Source organism: Lolium perenne, chromosome 2 (genome assembly GCF_019359855.2).
Source record: "Lolium perenne isolate Kyuss_39 chromosome 2, Kyuss_2.0, whole genome shotgun sequence".
In the NCBI taxonomy this organism is placed as follows: Eukaryota; Viridiplantae; Streptophyta; class Magnoliopsida; order Poales; family Poaceae; genus Lolium; species Lolium perenne.
In genome coordinates this window covers 177,757,781-177,774,617 of record NC_067245.2, presented here as the reverse complement: position 1 = coordinate 177,774,617, position 16,837 = coordinate 177,757,781, and the positions used below count along the sequence as shown (strand labels likewise).

The following is a 16,837-nucleotide window of genomic DNA, read 5'->3' as shown; positions in this document are numbered from 1 at the left end:
GATCAATAATATTTGCATAGATAGCTATAGAATCATTCCAAATCCGATCTTCACCTCCAGTCTACCGAATTTCTACTATTCCGTAATTGACACTTCGCAATCGAAACTCGTCTCCGCATGGCTGCCTTCCGGCTCGTTTATGTGGTGACGCTGATGGTGACGAGTAGTCGTCTCCTCGGCAGTTCGGTACATCGACTTGGCGCGAAGAATTGTCAAAACAACGACACTGCTGACCAGGACAAGCCTAGAAATTCTAGCAGCTACCCATTGTTGACTTGTTCCAAACGTCCATGTACGGAGTATGCAGTATGCGTAGCCGCTATAAATTTGGACCAAATCGGCATGCATGACATTCGATCAAGCGAACTAGCAATTTGGGTTCACATTGTGAGCTAGCCATGACGAACGGATACGTGTTCCGCGAGTACATCGGCGCGCAGTTCACCGGCGTCCAGTTCTCGGACGTGCCCGTCAACGCCGGCGTCAGCTTCCACTTCATCCTCGCCTTCGCCATCGACTACCTGGCGAGCCAGTCGTCCCCGCCCGCGCCGACCAACGGCGTCTTCAGCCCGTTCTGGGACACGGACAACCTCTCCGCCGCCGCCATGTCCGCCACGAAGGCGGCCCACCCGAACCTGAGCATCATGGTCGCCCTCGGCGGCGACACGGTGCAGAACACCGGCGTCAACGCCACCTTCGCGCCGTCCTCCGTCGACTCCTGGGTGGCCAACGCCGTCACCTCCCTCTCGGTCATGATCAACCAGTACGGGCTCGACGGCGTGGACGTCGACTACGAGCACTTCGGCGCCGACGTCGACACCTTCGTCGAGTGCATCGGCCGCCTGCTCACGCAGCTCAAGGCGATCTTCCCCAACATCGCCACCTCCATCGCGCCATTCGAAAGACCCGAAATCCAGGAGTACTACCAGGCGCTGTGGAGCAAGTACTCCAACGTCATCGACTACGTCAACTTCCAGTTCTACGGCTACGGCGCCAACACTAACGTCGACTACTACGTCAAGTTCTACAACGACCAACAGGCCAACTACCCCGGCGCAAAGGTCCTGGCCAGCTTCAAGACCGGCGACGTCACCGGGCTGCTCTCGCCGGAGCAAGGCATCAGCGCAGCCATGGAGCTGCAGCGGCAGGACAAGCTGCCGGGACTCTTCATCTTTTCCGCCGACAGCTCCAAGCTCGAAAGCTACGGGTTTGAATATGAGACCAGGGCGCAGGTCATCATCGCAAACCATTGACGGATGGGCATTTCACACTCTATATGCACCTGGATACAGCATATAGTTATAAGTCATGTGTCCGGTTATGTCCGGGGAATAAATTTTCGTGCAGCGGACCAGCGGTGTACGTACTCAAGTTTGAACAAGCGGCACCTCATTTTCAATTAAAAAAAAAAAGAATAAGCGGCACCTAACCTGTTTGCCACATACATATCAGCAGTCTCCGTGTGCCTTCTAGTTTGCACTGAATTCCACTGAATGGCTTAATGGCAATTGGCAACCAAGAGGCATCAACAAGGTTTAAAATAACCCGCTTTTTCTTCACTAATAACGTGATATACTATCTCCGTTTCAATGAATAAGGCGCACATGTATCTATGGTATCTATGTCCGTGTCGTCGCAAGGCAGCTGCATGCCTAGCCATGGCATATCTGGTTCAGTCCAAGCATACCAAGGCCATCGAAGAATCATAGAGCTCTGCCGAACTTCTCGATGCTGAAAACGCCTAGGCCGCCAAGCTCCTTTGCCCGGCATATGGTGGCCCAATTTACCAAGGCGTGCGTACATGCTCCCGGCACCACCCCCGGCTTCATCCAAATGAACCTCCTTTTGATATTCTTTATTTTTTTTAATAATCCACTTAGGAAGCTTGAACACGGCAAGGTGGTAGATGAACCAAATCCAACTTCTTTTTATAGTGAGGACAATGGCTGTCACATGGAGATGTAATGAACAATTGAAGACCCTTGTTTAATTTGTTAAGGAAGAAACGAAGTCCTAGAGTCAACTTTTTATTCTTGACGGTGTATGCACATGCTAGTGATATGGGACTGTTTGGAGCGCGTGAATTTATGACATACAGTTAAAAAATTCTATAAAAGTCACCAATAAATTATTTGCAGGCTTCGATACATATGAGAGATCACGATGCAAATTTGTACAGCAACAGATGGCCCTGATATATCTAAAATGAGCTCACGAAACGTACAACAATCCATCGTCGTCCAGCCCGGTTAGGATACCTGGCTTTCACCCAGGCGACCCGGGTTCAAATCCCGGCGATGGAGACTTTTTGGTTTGTACAGCACCATATGGAACAGAAATGAAATATATACTATTAGCTCAAGGAAGCATTAACAATCCATCGTCGTCCAGCCGGTTAGGATACCTGGCTTTCACCCAGGCGACCCGGGTTCAAATCCCGGCGATGGAGCATTTTTTATTTTTTTTATCCTCTACTTCTACTTCCTCCTTATCAGTTTTATTGCTCTCTAAGGCGGCCTTGTTCGGTTAATCCGCCCTCAGGTGAAATTTGACTTAGACCCTTCTTTTGGATTTTTTTTAAGTGGCTTTTAGGTTTCTCACCACAAGCTCAAAAGAAGTGTGCGCTTATGTTTAGCTTTTTCCCACATCAATTTAGACTGCAAAATTGATGGTCTAGAGAAGTTGTTTGGAGATCAGCTTCCGTAGCTTCTCAATAGTAACCTGAATGGGTACCCAAAATTGTCCATATAACGGAAGAAGTGTCACCGTGGGACCAAATAGTTTCGTGTCATTTCTCTTCTGTTTGACCCAGTCAAACAACCACATGCCACACTTCCTATGTCTACCGACCATGCCGTGCGTAGTCGCCACCCCGAGAGTTATAAAATAGCACCTCTCTGTGTTTTTGGATGGATAGGAAGAGGGCTTTTTGTTAGACTATCAACCATATTCTCACCAAGGCCACCGAGCAAGGTTGACTACACACCCCCTCCGTGGAAGAGCGGCGATGGAATGCACCTCCTTGTATGCATCTTTGTTTCACCGATAAGAGAGGACATTTCTTGCCTTGCTTTCCATCCTTTGTAGCTTTGGATACCTCACCGGTTGGACCCAACCACTTTGGCTCTCATATAATGTTGTGGCATAGACCTTGGTAGCGTTTTTCAACCATCATCAGCCATGAGAACCACCTTTCAATGCACTATTCGGGTCTCCCTTTGAGTGTCACTAGACTTAAAAGAGCGGATCTCCAACACTTGGAGGATAAAATTGCCGGCAAGTTTGTATCTGGCACTTGGAAAAATGTAAACATGGTCTGGAGAATGGTGTTGGTTCGCGTTGTCCTCACATTGTATGCCATTTATCCTATCACATCCGTTGACCTACTCAAGGAAGTCATACAATTGATCATCGCCCTCTTCGTGCATATTTATGGGTGGGTTGCGATAAAGTTACCGAAGGCAAGTGCGAGGTAAATTGGGAAAAGGTGTTTTACCCCCCCCCCCCCCCCCCCACACACACACACACACACACACACAAAGTTTGGCAGCTTCTGTATTTTGCATCTTGAGAATTTTGCCGCTGCCCTAATGCTAAGAAGGCTTTGGCTTGAATGGACCGACGAAACAAGTATTGGGCTTGGCAACCCATGTAACAAGGAAGACATGAAGTCTTTTGCAGCCGCCACTTTTGTCACGCTCAAAAATGGAGAAAAGGCAAAATTTTAGACATCCCCTTGGTGGCCTTTTCCCAAGAGATTTGGCTCCCACTAAGCTTTTCAAATGATCTACGCGGAAGAATTGCACCGTCAAAAAGGTTCTTAATACCAACTATTTGGTATATCAAATACATATCTCATAAGACTTTGTCTTGGGCCACGTAGAAGAGTTTGTCAAGCTTTGCGGGTTGCTTTTTGATGTTCATCTTGCTCATGATGTTCCCGACACAATTCACTAGAAGTTCACAAATGATGAAAAATATTCTACCTCCACAGCATACAATATGCAATTTAAGTCTACCACTCTCGATGCCGTGGTTTGGTAAGTTTGGGCTCCCCTAAAATGAAAGTTTTTTTATTGGTTGGTCACACAAAATAGGATCTGGACGGCAATAGACTTCAAAGTAGCGGGTGGGAAAATTGTGCCCCATGCAACCAAGTCTAAGAATAATCGTCAGCACACCTTTTGTACAAGTGTACGTTACCACACAGATTTGGAAAGAAAAACTCTCCTGGTGGGTATCCATGATAGGCCTCTGAGCTCTGGAGTGTTTGGCAAACCATCCATCGATGATTGGTTGACAAACATTGACATAGGAAGCATTTACTCCCTCCATCTCTTTGAAGTAGTCTTAGATTTATAAAATTCAGATGTATCTAGACACTCATCTAAATTTGGGCAAATCTAAGACAAGTTTCATGGGATGGAGGGAGTATATCCAATGTAACCATGTAAGGCACATAAACAGACTTCATAATCGGACGTACACAGATGGATAAATAGTTTATTTTATCGGGGCAAGGATTGTAACGTCCCAGCGCCCGCCCATAACACGCTACCATCCTGACTACAAGGTGCAAACTTTCCAGCAAACCAGCAAAGGCTATGGTACTGAGCTCCTGACAATGGAGCGCCAGTGGGCTGCTACTGAACTGCCTCGCTACATGGTGACTCGTTAGAAGGTAGCACCTCCCAGAACAAAGGCCTCCCGTGAGGGAGGGCCTGTTCCTTTTTCTTTTTCAAATATTTACGGCACCCAGTCTCATTTTGTTAGAAGCTCGATATCAGCTCCAACTTCAGCGATCTTCGAGTCCATGGAATCCTTTGCACTGCTTGCGACGCTCTTCACATCGAGGTCGAGTGCGATGGACTTTACAAGGCCATTTAACATCTAATGGTTAGACAGGTTAAGGGAAGCACATCCAAAAAGTAATTGACATATTTAGAAGCAACAAGGCAATGCAAGCGATCCAGAAGTATGTTATAAAAAACGTTCATTATGGTATATCACGTGATGGAAGTTGAAAAGGATACAAGAGAGCCGATTGCAACGAGGGCTCTGTATTTTGAATCAGCATCTTGGGCATCATCTTCAGCAATCTGTGGATCCAGATAAGAAATGTCAACATGGTTGACCACGAGGACAGGAATAGCTACAGTGGTCAGAAGGATAGGAACTCACTTCGAGAGCCGCAGAAAGAATTTGTGCCTGACTCTGTTCATCCTTTGATTCAATTGAAAGAACAGAATAGCTGCAAAAGAAATTATATATTAATGAACAAAGAGGCAAATGAGATCAATGCAGGGACATCAGCATCGCCAGATGCACATGCTTAGCACGTTCAAGGCTTACTTGAGTAGAAGTGTGGTGTATGCCAAGTGAGCGCTCTTGCTAAACGATTGCTTGCAGCTCGAGACAGAATCAATAATCTGAATTTAGCAAACAAAAGTCAGTTTCCACAATAACTTAATAGCATGTATAGCATGTAAATTCACTAAATATTTTCTTCCACACCTAATTTTGTCGTATGAACCAACCAAGCAATAAAACAGGCCCATAAATTGATGAGCTATATACATTTTTAGTCCCACAATTTGTCTACGATGTGCAAATTAGTCCCACTTCTTGTAAAATGGACTATAGTAGTCCCACAACTTGTCTTTCCCGTGCAAAACTGGTCCAAACAACTGACAAGCTGACACGTGGCGACGTTCGTTTTGCACAAATGCCCCTGCATATTTACCTCTAGCACATGCGGCTGTCGTGGTGCAACCTCATACGGGCCCGCCTGTCAGTGGATGAAGAAACATATAAAATAAGTCGTGCAGGTGAGAGTTCGAACTCACGAGCTTAGGTCACGAGCTATATGTGGAAGCCACTTGAGAAAGCAGTTTTTTGTGTTCGCTGTTGCAACGCGCTTGTATTATCTCCTGAAACATGGTTTGCTGGTATAAAGCTAACTTTGCTGCCGTGTTCCTCTAGTTTCCAGAACGTGAAGATCTTCATCAGGTAGTAAAATGGCATAAGCAAACCTGCATCGTCTCGATCTACCATTCTTGCTTTTTATCCCAAATAGAGAAGTGCAGCATGATAACCACAATATATCATGTAGTCCTTTCATCTCGAAATATATGTTGGATACATTCAAATTTAGCTAAATTTACGATCTATTTCGAGACAAAAGGAGTACTAATACTATCAGATGCGTGAAAATAGTGCGCGCGCTAATTTTTTTGCCCCGCGCGCAGGAGATTTGGTGCGATGCGTCCTCAACCACCGCTGAAAAGTCTCTCCCGCCACGCGCCGCCCTCCCGCCTGCCACGCGCCACTTTCCCTTCCACGCGCACCACCGCAGTTGAGACCGCGCCGCCGCCATGCCCCCCGGCGCAACTGCTCTGATTTCGTGGGTGTGCGTGCCCGCCCGTGCAGCACGTTCTACATGGAGATCCGTGCCGGCGGCGCTCGCCTCACCCTCGGCACATTCGCCACCGTGGAGCAGGCGGCGCGTGCCTACGACGTGGCGACATGGTGCCTCGGGCAGAGCGCCTTCTACCAGCAGAAGAAGGCAGAGCGCAGGGCGGAGAAGGAAGCCATTCGCGTGCGCAAGCCGTTCATCGAGGCGTGGGAAGCCGGCCCGACGACCATCGGCAGAAACAATGAACGTTGGGCGGATTTGGTCCTGACTGAGCCGTCAGAGTCGTCAGGATCGGACTTCGAATTCTTCAATTTTTACATGTATTGTATCCGTTTAATTATCGTTCTTGTTATTGTTTTAAAATATATATTTTAGTAGTATATTTGATCTTATTTTCAATCATATGTATGCAAAATTTAATTTTAGGGCTGTATTTACAGCGTTCTCGTGAAGCGCTATTTCCTCGCGTCCGAAAACCTAGAGACGGGCCCGCATCTAAAAAAGTGAAAACCGACCCTGTGTTGAAGATGTTCTTACTTCTAAGCATTGAGGTGAACAACACCAGCATACCGCCCTGCACGAGACTAGAATATTTTAACGTTCAAGCTGACACATCAAGCTTCATAATTAAGTGGCTGGCACCTATGGCCTTTAAATTTGCGACCTGAAATCGTGAGTTCGATCCCCGCCGCCTACTTAAGTTATTTTATGTGTTTCTTCATCAACTGACAGGCGGGACCGTATGAGGAGGCATCACGAAACGGCCACATATGCTAGAGGAAAATATGGAGGGGCATTTGTGCAAAAGGAACGTCGCCAAGTGTCCGCTTCTCGGTTGTTTGGACTAGTTTTGCACATAAAAGACAAGTTGTGGGACTGCTATAGTCCATTTTACAAGAAGTGGGACTAATTTGCACATCACAGACAAGTTGTGGGACTGGAGGTGTATATACCTCTAAATTGATCTATACGTGTTGTAGAAATATTGATAAATCAAAATTATCAAAACCAACAGCTACTTCCACTACATATAAACAACCTTTAACCAAAAAATGAAATGCATGTACTTTGAGAGCTTTACCTCCGCACAATGGTTTCTCAACCATTGGTGTAAGCATGAGTTGTCAAATAAGTTAGTAATTGCTCTGAGGAGTGTAAGCACATTGGGTGGGTGCACAGGTTGTGCTACAGCCTTACTGAAAGTGTCCACAAGTACATCTGATAGGTAACATGAGGAAAAAATCTATGTCAGTACGAACAAACAACCTAAGGTTGCCTATTATGATAAGATTAAAAAATTAACAGACAGCAAAAAACTCACCGTTTCCACTTTCGATGGTCTTGAGAAGTAAAGTAGCGCCGTCAGGATGCAACACAAACATCCTTAGAAAATCAATAACTGTAAGGTAGAGATGGACGATTATTTCAGATGAACAGAAAACCATCTCCATCAAGGAGAACAGAATGCGTCTTAGAATATTCAAACATAATACACTAGTTGTTAAACCCAAGCAACTGCCCACTATATCAGAAAAAAAATATTTTACTCTGTAAGAGGATATAAGACATGGATAAAATAGTTCCAGAAGAGAAAACGAGCTTGAACATTCTTATTGTCAGTCGCCTTCTGTTATAACGTTGGGAAATCAAAATAGACGATTTAGCACCTTGGTTGTTTGAATTTTATCTGATTCCTTTGACCAAGAGTGAGGGCTTTATGAAAAGAAGTTGTCCTCATCAGTGACTAACAATGAATTTGCATTTTTCTAACACTGATAAACTGCCTTTTTTGCTAAATAATTGAAATCCAGCTTCAAACTAGTATAACTCAATTTTTTGGCGGGAAAAACAACGCCAGGCACTATTAATTGGAATTGTCAATTACAACAACAGAGTTACAATGTAACAAACAATAATTTACTTCAAATCATGACAGGTCCAGAGAACGAATAAGAGTTCCCAGTAAATTCATAATGTTTCTCTTCTTGTTTCAACTAACATGGGAATTTAAGAGTCTACTCTAGTAATAACCAGGTAACTGCTATTGCTAACAGTGTTAATGCGGCCCCCCCTGAGTTTTTTTGGAGAAGGGATGTACCTGGAAACATCATGTGTGAAGGCCAAGACTTCAATATTTTCATCATCAAGGCCATGTCAGCATCTGCAAGCTTGCTTGTGTGATAAAATGATGTATTTTTCAATACTTTCACTATAGCAGCTAATCTTGAAAAGTCAGCATCAGACAAGGATAAATGTTTTTGTTCCTGAATAGACAAGTCAACAATTAAGACATTTTAAGGGTCATATGGACAGGGTGAATCCATGAAATGTAATGACACAGAAATCAAATCCCCCCACCCACGAACTTGTTTGCAGTTTTAGCTTTGTGCTAGATGAACCATACTGATGGGATGGCAATATATTTGATTATCGTAGAAACATTATTCCAACCCATCTCAAGTGTACTACAGTAGTACACAAGGTGCCAAAAACACAAGAAATTCACAGTTCACCCTAGCAAGGTCAAGTTATCCTTACCAAAAAAACACAAGAAATTCACAGTTTACCTAGCAAGGTCAAATTATCCTATACTTCATCAAACATATACCGCACTAGCCTTCTATCCTAGTACACACCAATGCTTTATCCTGAACATGTTGTAATAAACCACTAACTCGTGGACATAGATCCATCGACCACATGTCTGTGTACTTGAAATAGCTGGAACAAACCTTGCCCAACTATGCTGGTGGACCTAAAGCATCATAATAGTTTTACATTAAACCATGCTCAAATCTAGTGGTGTGTCTTTTCCACACTACTCTTTACTAAAAAGGTTATATTCCCCCCGTCATGGACAAAATTGTCAGCAAAAGCGTGCGGCTTAAGAAACAAATGGGCCAACGAGTGACGAGACATGGGAGCTAATGGACCTAAAGCACCGTAATAGTTTTAAGCTAAACATTTGAAGATGTAAAGAAATTTGCGAGGTTCTGAAAGAAGTAAAAAAACCACCAACAAATAAACTAAGAAATTACCGAGTCGGATGCAAGTGTTGCATTGAATTCTGTAATTTTCTTTAGTATTCCCTCAAACTGAGCCGTTTCAAATAATAGCATTCCAGTCTGCAAAAAAAAGAGAGATTATTTTTTAAGATACTGTAATAGATTGGCAGATTGTTTCTAGTAAGCAGTCATAAACCAACAATCAATCTCTCTGCGTCTGCAATATTCTGTGTGTAAGTGCATGTGAGCACAAGAACATGATGGTAGTTAAGTTAAAAAAACGCCAAGTTGTACCTTTGGTATGTGCTTGAAAGTTTGTTTTGGGACACTACCTGCAAATATGTATTGAACATTATGGCAGGACATGGAAGAAATGAAACAAAAAAGGTGAAAGAGATATTTACATGTTATGTAAGTATAGTAAAAAGGAAAAGGAGAAAAGGTAACAAATCAAATCTATGTGCAAGAATGCATACCGTTCGATGAAGACGGTTGTCCAGGTACATATGCATTACCTGATACATAATAAAGTCAGTGTCAACAGCACCACCGAAACAGGCCAATCTGATAATATTTTAGACGATTGCCAAAACATATACAAAGGAACACGCTTACCCCCAGTATAAGGATCGCGGAAAGATGGATCTGGAACAAAATTGTTCTGCCCAGAATTCTGCAGTATGAATTCTACAACTTGTTGGCGATATGTCAAAGGAAGATTTTCTTTCAGGAGCCATTTTTCAGCAACTGCATACGGATCATCTGCACAAGCATTCATAAGCAAGACTGTAAAAGATACTCCCTCCGGTCCGAAATAAGTGTCCGACGGTTAATACACATGCATTTTTACAGATAACCCCTTCTGAAATCATAAAACTATGGATCCTTGTATCCAGGTGACCGGCTGACCATTGCCGGCGTGCATCTGCACCAGACCGCCTTGGCCACGCGCGGGACGCGGGCTGGCGAACTTGACGGGGCACCACGCGCCGGCGAGGAAGCCCACCGTGCCGGCGAGGAAGTCCACCGCGCCGGCATGTTTCTAGGCGGAGGCGCCCTCTCGTCAGCGAGGATGTGCCGCCGGCATCGATCTGACGCGAGAGAGCGGAGGCCTTCGAATTGGGAGCGGGAGCGGAGGGAGGAGGTCCAGATGGTGCAGCGCCGGCAAGATCGGATCGAAATCGAGGTTCGCTGGAGCTGCGTACGAGACGGGGGATCGAGGGAGATGGAAGATCGAGGGAGACTTTTTTCCGTGAGCAAACCAGTCCCTGTGGCTCTGTGCGTGTCCGGCTGTGGCCTGTGGGCTTTTTTTGTATGGGACGGAGATGGAATAGAATGGGTGGACTGCGGGTTAAGTAAAAAAATAGATACGAGGCTGTTTTTACAAAATGTCTCGTCGGACACTTATTTCGGACCGGAGGGAGTAGTTAAATTGGCAAAGAGGCAGACTCTCAATCCTCAAACTGCGTGCACATGGAAGCTGAGCAAAACTTACTACTGGACAGCCATTTAAATGATGAAAGTCTATGGATAGCCATGTGGATCACCATATAAGTTTACTCTGGTAAAATAACAGCGAAGTGTTTTAAAGTACCAAGATAAATGTGTGATATACCTGATCGATTATAGGGTAGTTTCCTTACAGGCTCTCCGTCTCCAATGTCAACATTAAAAACTGCACAATATCAAAAGGCTATAAGCAAGCAGAAAATATTACGCTAAAACACATCCAAGAGAAAATAACTTACCAAAGTCATAGTGGGCACCATCATGAACCTGACCAGGTGCAGCATCGCCAGGTCCATCCACCACTTCACCAATCTAGCAATTTAGTTGACAAAAGAAGTCGCAGATGAACTCAAATTAAACAATTATACAAAAAAGCAATAATGCACTTCACCAACCTAGATATTTAGTTGACAAAAGAACATCACAGATGAACTCAAAGTAAACAACTATAAAAAAAAGTAATAATGCCACTGCCAGGTCAAATATGGTAAACAAGGTTCCATTTGTACTGTCACCAACCCTATCCTATTCGAGGATTTTATGTACTAATTTGGACCATTACTGTTACAGGCATGGAGTATTTCGTCATGGATACATCAAATTGCGCAAACTTGAATTTAAGTTAAATAACTCGGATCAATATTCAAGCAGCAAAAGGACATAAACCACATCCTCACTCGCATGTAACTGGGATAGCAACTTAATATAATATAATGGTAGGGTCTAATGCACAAAGGTACTTACCTTGTCCCAGTTTAGCTCTTTTGAATTCCATGAGTAGGCAACACCATTATCCCCTTCTCTAACAATTAGTGTCTGGCCATCGGAATTTCCTGTTTGGGCCAAAAAATAGTTACAGACCAAAAATAACATGTACCGCAATGCATTGGGCAACACTAGAGATATTTGCAGTTATTTTATATAAACCCCAAGTCCGCAACACAAAAGAATTTAAAGTGAATTTGTCTTTTTATTTTTTACATGGTTATTCCCTTAACTTCTTTCTAATGCGCTTAACTATGGCGAAGAAGGGTTTACTGGAAAGAATGAATATTTTAGATATTGATATTATTTCGATGTGCAACACTACATCAACAATCCAATTTTATTTTAAGCTCCATAATATGCTGACATTTTTGTTTTATGAAGATAGGCTGAAGAATTTACTATAAATAGTTGCGCCGTAGCAATATCAACACAATGCTCATGTAATGTATCAGAAAAATGAGATATATGACCTGGAACTTGTAGTGCCTCAACTCCTGGTAGATCCGTCAACTTCAGTCCACCAACAGTCTTTCTATAGAAGAAAAACAGAAGGCAAAAAGATCAGTTGATTATATTAGAACTACTAAATGTATGAATAACCAGACCATTCATAAAAAGGGATGCTTTTAGATACGAAAATAGGTCTTAGCTAAACAGTAAAAGTAGGTCTTATATACGACAACAAAAATGGTACTTGAAGCAGAAGATGGCAAAACCTCAATAGAAATATGAAGAAAAAAAATCAAGAAGCAGTAGGAACCAACCTGCTAAGTGTGTACTGAGAAATAATATCTGTATAAGCTGCAAGTTCCTCATCACTGCAGAACCTATTGTTGTCGGTTGTCCATATCCTCACAATTCCATCAGAGCATGCAGTTACAACATCTCCATTATCCAAGAACTTAGCATCCCATATGCAACCTGGGTGTTCCATGCTTTGAACACAGATTCCATCTGCATTAAATTACTTGACAGTCATATAACCATGTACATGAACTAAAAATCTGCATTCTGGTACGTACTAACAACCGAACCTAAAAACTCAGTTAGTTCACCTCCAATATAATTTCCTTTTCTACAGTAGCACATATTATGAATCCAAAGAAGTATATTATCCTAAAGAACAAGACAAATAAACGGCGAATCTAGCTGCACCCAAGACACTCAACTCAGATCACCATCCCTAGAACAAGAACAGATTCATAGATGCAGGTGGAATAAGACACCAGTGCACATGTCAGGTTTATTTAATTTCAGTATGGAAGCAAAAGTAGACTGCAACATCCAACGATATACATCCCAAGTAAAACCCTAAACCCTACATCTCAAAGAAAGCCATTGGAGCAGCTTCTCATGGACTAGCCAAAGGATAAACCAGGAATGCAGATGCTAAACAGCAACCAGCACGTATCTCCTTACCTTTTGTCATTTTTGCCCTTATAGTAAATGCAACTACCCTTCCATTATGCCACTAACCAATATATTTGAGGTCAACGTAGGTAAGACCTTTTGCCTATAACAGAATCCCAGCTTAAGAGGAAGTACAATCACAGACTCGGACTATTCTGTTTGGAGCAAAAATTGGACTAAGGCATAGGAAGGTAGACAAACCAGTTGAGTAATGGATAGTACCCCAGATGGAACAGTCATCAGGGTTTAAAGATTTGTTTGGTAAAGGAGACAATTATACACAATCGTATGCAATAAAAAAGTGTCACTGCACTTTAAGAAGAATTCTACAGAGCATACAAAATAAATCACCTTTCCATATCTTAACTGAGCGATCTTCGCTGCCACTGGCAATTAGACCAGATGAATGTGCATCCACAGAATATACAAGAGAAGTATGCCCAAACATCTCCAACAGGGGTTGGCCAGTTAATGCCCATAACTTGACAGTTCTGCAATCAAACAAAATACCATATGTGATCATGTCAACATAAAGTAATTGCAAACTGGAAGAATACATTTGATGCACAGAAACTGAAGAAGATAATGGAAATGATAAAAGGCCAAAGGGATGAGCATTTTTTTTCCCGTCAACCCCATAGCAGCCTTCTGAGTGAAATAGGTTCCATAGTAGTAGCAGCAATATAAAATATTAAACAAACAATTATGACATATTTACCATTTTTGGAAAGCGTAATAATAATTTCTACCATACAGTTTTATCCTTTCGCTCAAAAGCAAGTGGAACTGGTTAGGTGAGTATTTTAAACACTCACCCATCATGTGATGCAGAGAGTATACCCATCCCTGGCATCTGTGCTAAACATCGCACCGTATCTGCAATGGATGACATTATGTGAACAGGTCAAGTATGTGTGGATGAGCACGGAAATTAACACCTAAAAAATTAAATACATAATATAAAACAGAACCTAATCCTAGCTACATGCCTAAACGTCATATAATAAATAAGAGCGAAGTATAAAATATAAGCTCAAGCCAGAAGACACCAGTATAACAGATAATCATAGTTGTTCAATGCCAAAGTGGAAAGCACTGGTACACATTAGGAGTAAGCAAATAACCTGCATGCCCAGAGAATGTATGTAGACAAGTCCTTCCTTTCCAAAGCTTAACGGTGGAATCACTTGAACCTATACAAAAGGGGATATATATATATATAAAGCATTACTCACAATTTGGCAAATTTAATTTTAGATAGGGGGCTTTAATATGAGAGAACTTAAGTATCCTGAAAAACTGCGGTAAACATTCGGGATAAGTTTCTCATTGTTGTGTCCCAAGTGCATTGAGTGTTCATATTTAGTACAGGAAATTTTTACCATTTTTATAATCGTTCTCCTTTTTCCTACCCTCCAAGATAAAGTTTGTCAACTGATTATTGTAGCCGAAGTAGAAAAATACAAATGTTTCAAAGCACCAACTGAAGCCTAAGTTGCTCAAAAGTCACAATTACTCTCTGAAAACTTCTAGCAATCCATGATTCCATATTTTGCTAAAGCCAATCACATAGGTTCAGTTATGAAAAGGCTATAAAACAACTAAATACAATAAATTACACTAGCATAGTGCAAGGTGCCTGTGCACCAATGTAGAAAAATGAGAATAGGAACCTAGTAAAAATGGAAAATGGGTAGACATAACAGAACCTCTACCTGTAAATAATTCTCCCGAGGGCAGCTTTAGAACAGTTTGTACTGCAACTTTATGAGCTTCCCAAACCTCTACAGCATTGCCATCTCTCCACCTTCTTAAAGTACTGCACATAAAGATGTGTTAGGCCACAAGAAAGAAGCCAACAACTATAATAGGGAAACTTGATCATCTATTAGCGCATTATGTCATTAGACTACAAGATCCAGCGCAAAGCCAAAAAGAAAAGATAGTGAAGTTATCTATATACATATTATTGTTACGTCCATGTTACATTACGACATCTTCCAAACAACTATCCCATGAAAACATTATCTGCACTTGTTATGTCATTCCAGCATATACAACAAAAACAGCATAAGGATGAAATCACCACAAACATGCAATCAAGCAGAAGTATGATGAAGCCGTACAAGCAAGTTGTGCACAGGTATGGCCGTATAAAAACCTACCAATCCATGGATGAAGATATAATGTCACCATTGTCATCTAGAGCAAGTCCAGTTACTTGTGAACTGTGCCCCTTCATTGTTTGAACGACTTCTCCTGTACGCAAATCCCATAGCAGCACCAGGGTATCCATGCCACCGGAAACAATCCCTCCTTCAGGAAAGCGATCAGAAGGAGGGACCCAAACCAACGGGCCGACAAAACTCGAATGCCCTACAAGGGTTTTAGAGAGAACATATTCTTGCTTCTTTTCTGGGTGCTGTGTCCAGAATCGCACTGTCTTGTCCCTTGACGAGGTTGCAAAACCCACATCACCACAGATACAGACGCCCCGAACCTATTGAAAAGTAAGGACATGAGCCAAGAACCAAGTGTGTAGTAAATATAATAATATGGATGATTTTGATAATAAGGATGAAACTTTGGTTGTTGAATAACTAAGTACTTGCATAAGCCAAGGCTCGAAAATAAAGATGCGGTCTACATACTGTTGTCCAAATTTTAGCAGTTCGAGCAAAATAATCAGTTAGTAGTACACGGGGATACCTACAAATTGATGAGTGCATACATGTAATTTCTTTATTTCCAAGACTATTAAACATGGGCATGCATAGAGGGGTGAGGTTTCTAATCAAATTTGTATTATGTTTGGTATTTTAGATGCTATAAACGCTGAAAGTTTTAATCAAAACCACAAAACCGTGGTCACGAAAAACAGGACGTGACATTCTGGATGAGCATAGATTCCTGAAATAAGCTTAACAATTCCAGCATTACGGAAAGTAAGCAATGGTTCCTAGGTTTTCACCAATCCACTACCAACACCATATCAAGAGCAAGCCAAACTAGAATGGCATTGATCACCGCCTACCTCTTCACTACAAATTCTCCACCTAAACTGCCTAGATCCACTGTAGCAGACTGAAACTCTAGTTCGCAATTTCAGATGCTACAGAGGCGCGGGGGCAACCAACATCGAGGGCTCTACTCACGCTGAGCATGCATCTGGAAGGAACTAGATTCGCGCGGGCGCTTGGAATCTACAACGTGTGGGTAGGCGTCGGACCGAGGGAGCAAGCACGCTGAACCCGCGATGGGCAACCTAGGCAGCTAGGTCGAATTGCGCAAACCAGAGTCGCCCTTCTAAGTTCTAGCGAAAGCGTCCAACTAGCGGATCGGGACGGCACCGTGCCCGCCGCAAACCGAAACGATCCCCGCCTTCGAGGTTCGTCGGGGGCGGCCTGGTGGGATCGAATCGTGTATATACTTGCAGGGGAAGCAAAAGTGGAGGCGACGAAGGACACAAGGCGAGTAGTGCAGGAGGGGGAGGGGGGCTTACGTCGTCCTCGTGGCCGTGGAGCTGCGCGCTGAGCTGGTAGGCGGCCATGGGCGGCGGCCGCCGGCGAGGGCGGAGAGATTGGCGGAGGAGGGAGACGGCGAGTCGAGACTGACACGATGCCAACTGCGAAGCAAAGTTTCGTCTCTGGATCGTATCGTATCGTATCGTATGGCGTCGTGGATTTTATTATGGAGGGCAGGCTAGGCCCGTGGAAAGATGGATGGGCTC

General features: G+C 43.1%; 2 protein-coding genes and 2 non-coding genes across 4 annotated transcripts; 3 read left to right on the top strand and 1 right to left on the bottom strand.

The window, feature by feature from the left end:
• Positions 1-337: 337 nt before the first annotated feature.
• LOC127334015 (chitinase 1) lies at positions 338-1,351 on the top strand. The gene has a single exon (XM_051360447.2). It carries the CDS (start codon positions 399-401, stop codon positions 1,251-1,253), a length of 855 nt encoding a protein of 284 aa, XP_051216407.1. The 5' UTR covers positions 338-398; the 3' UTR covers positions 1,254-1,351.
• An 878-nt stretch (positions 1,352-2,229) lies between these two features.
• Positions 2,230-2,303, top strand: TRNAE-UUC (transfer RNA glutamic acid (anticodon UUC)). Its single transcript has one exon. It is a non-coding gene; the product is annotated as a tRNA-Glu (tRNA).
• A 73-nt stretch (positions 2,304-2,376) lies between these two features.
• On the top strand, positions 2,377-2,449 carry TRNAE-UUC (transfer RNA glutamic acid (anticodon UUC)). Its single transcript has one exon. It is a non-coding gene; the product is annotated as a tRNA-Glu (tRNA).
• A 2,017-nt stretch (positions 2,450-4,466) lies between these two features.
• Positions 4,467-16,777, bottom strand: LOC127334013 (uncharacterized). Its single transcript, XM_051360446.2, has 22 exons — positions 16,610-16,777; positions 15,273-15,607; positions 14,823-14,926; positions 14,232-14,300; positions 13,923-13,983; positions 13,459-13,598; positions 12,462-12,651; positions 12,168-12,229; positions 11,674-11,762; positions 11,169-11,241; positions 11,036-11,095; positions 10,036-10,182; positions 9,897-9,935; positions 9,715-9,752; positions 9,454-9,540; positions 8,514-8,679; positions 7,737-7,814; positions 7,497-7,633; positions 5,353-5,429; positions 5,182-5,251; positions 5,034-5,099; positions 4,467-4,890 (listed from the first exon to the last, which is right to left on the bottom strand). Exons 1-22 carry the CDS (start codon positions 16,655-16,657, stop codon positions 4,762-4,764), a joined length of 2,265 nt encoding a protein of 754 aa, XP_051216406.1. The 5' UTR covers positions 16,658-16,777; the 3' UTR covers positions 4,467-4,761.
• Between the last annotated feature and the right edge of the window lie 60 nt (positions 16,778-16,837).

Bases quoted from the DNA above. Each gene is read 5' to 3' on its own strand.
- LOC127334015 (XM_051360447.2), top strand. From the start codon at position 399: ATGACGAACGGATACGTGTTCCGCGAGTACATCGGCGCGCAGTTCACC.
- LOC127334013 (XM_051360446.2), bottom strand. From the start codon at position 16,657: ATGGCCGCCTACCAGCTCAGCGCGCAGCTCCACGGCCACGAGGACGAC. The intron at 14,301-14,822 runs GTAGAGGTTCTG...CCTTTTGTATAG, and splicing joins CTCGGGAGAATTATTTACAG to GTTCAAGTGATTCCACCGTT. The intron at 9,541-9,714 runs GTACAACTTGGC...TTTTTTTTGCAG, and splicing joins CTTTCAAGCACATACCAAAG to ACTGGAATGCTATTATTTGA.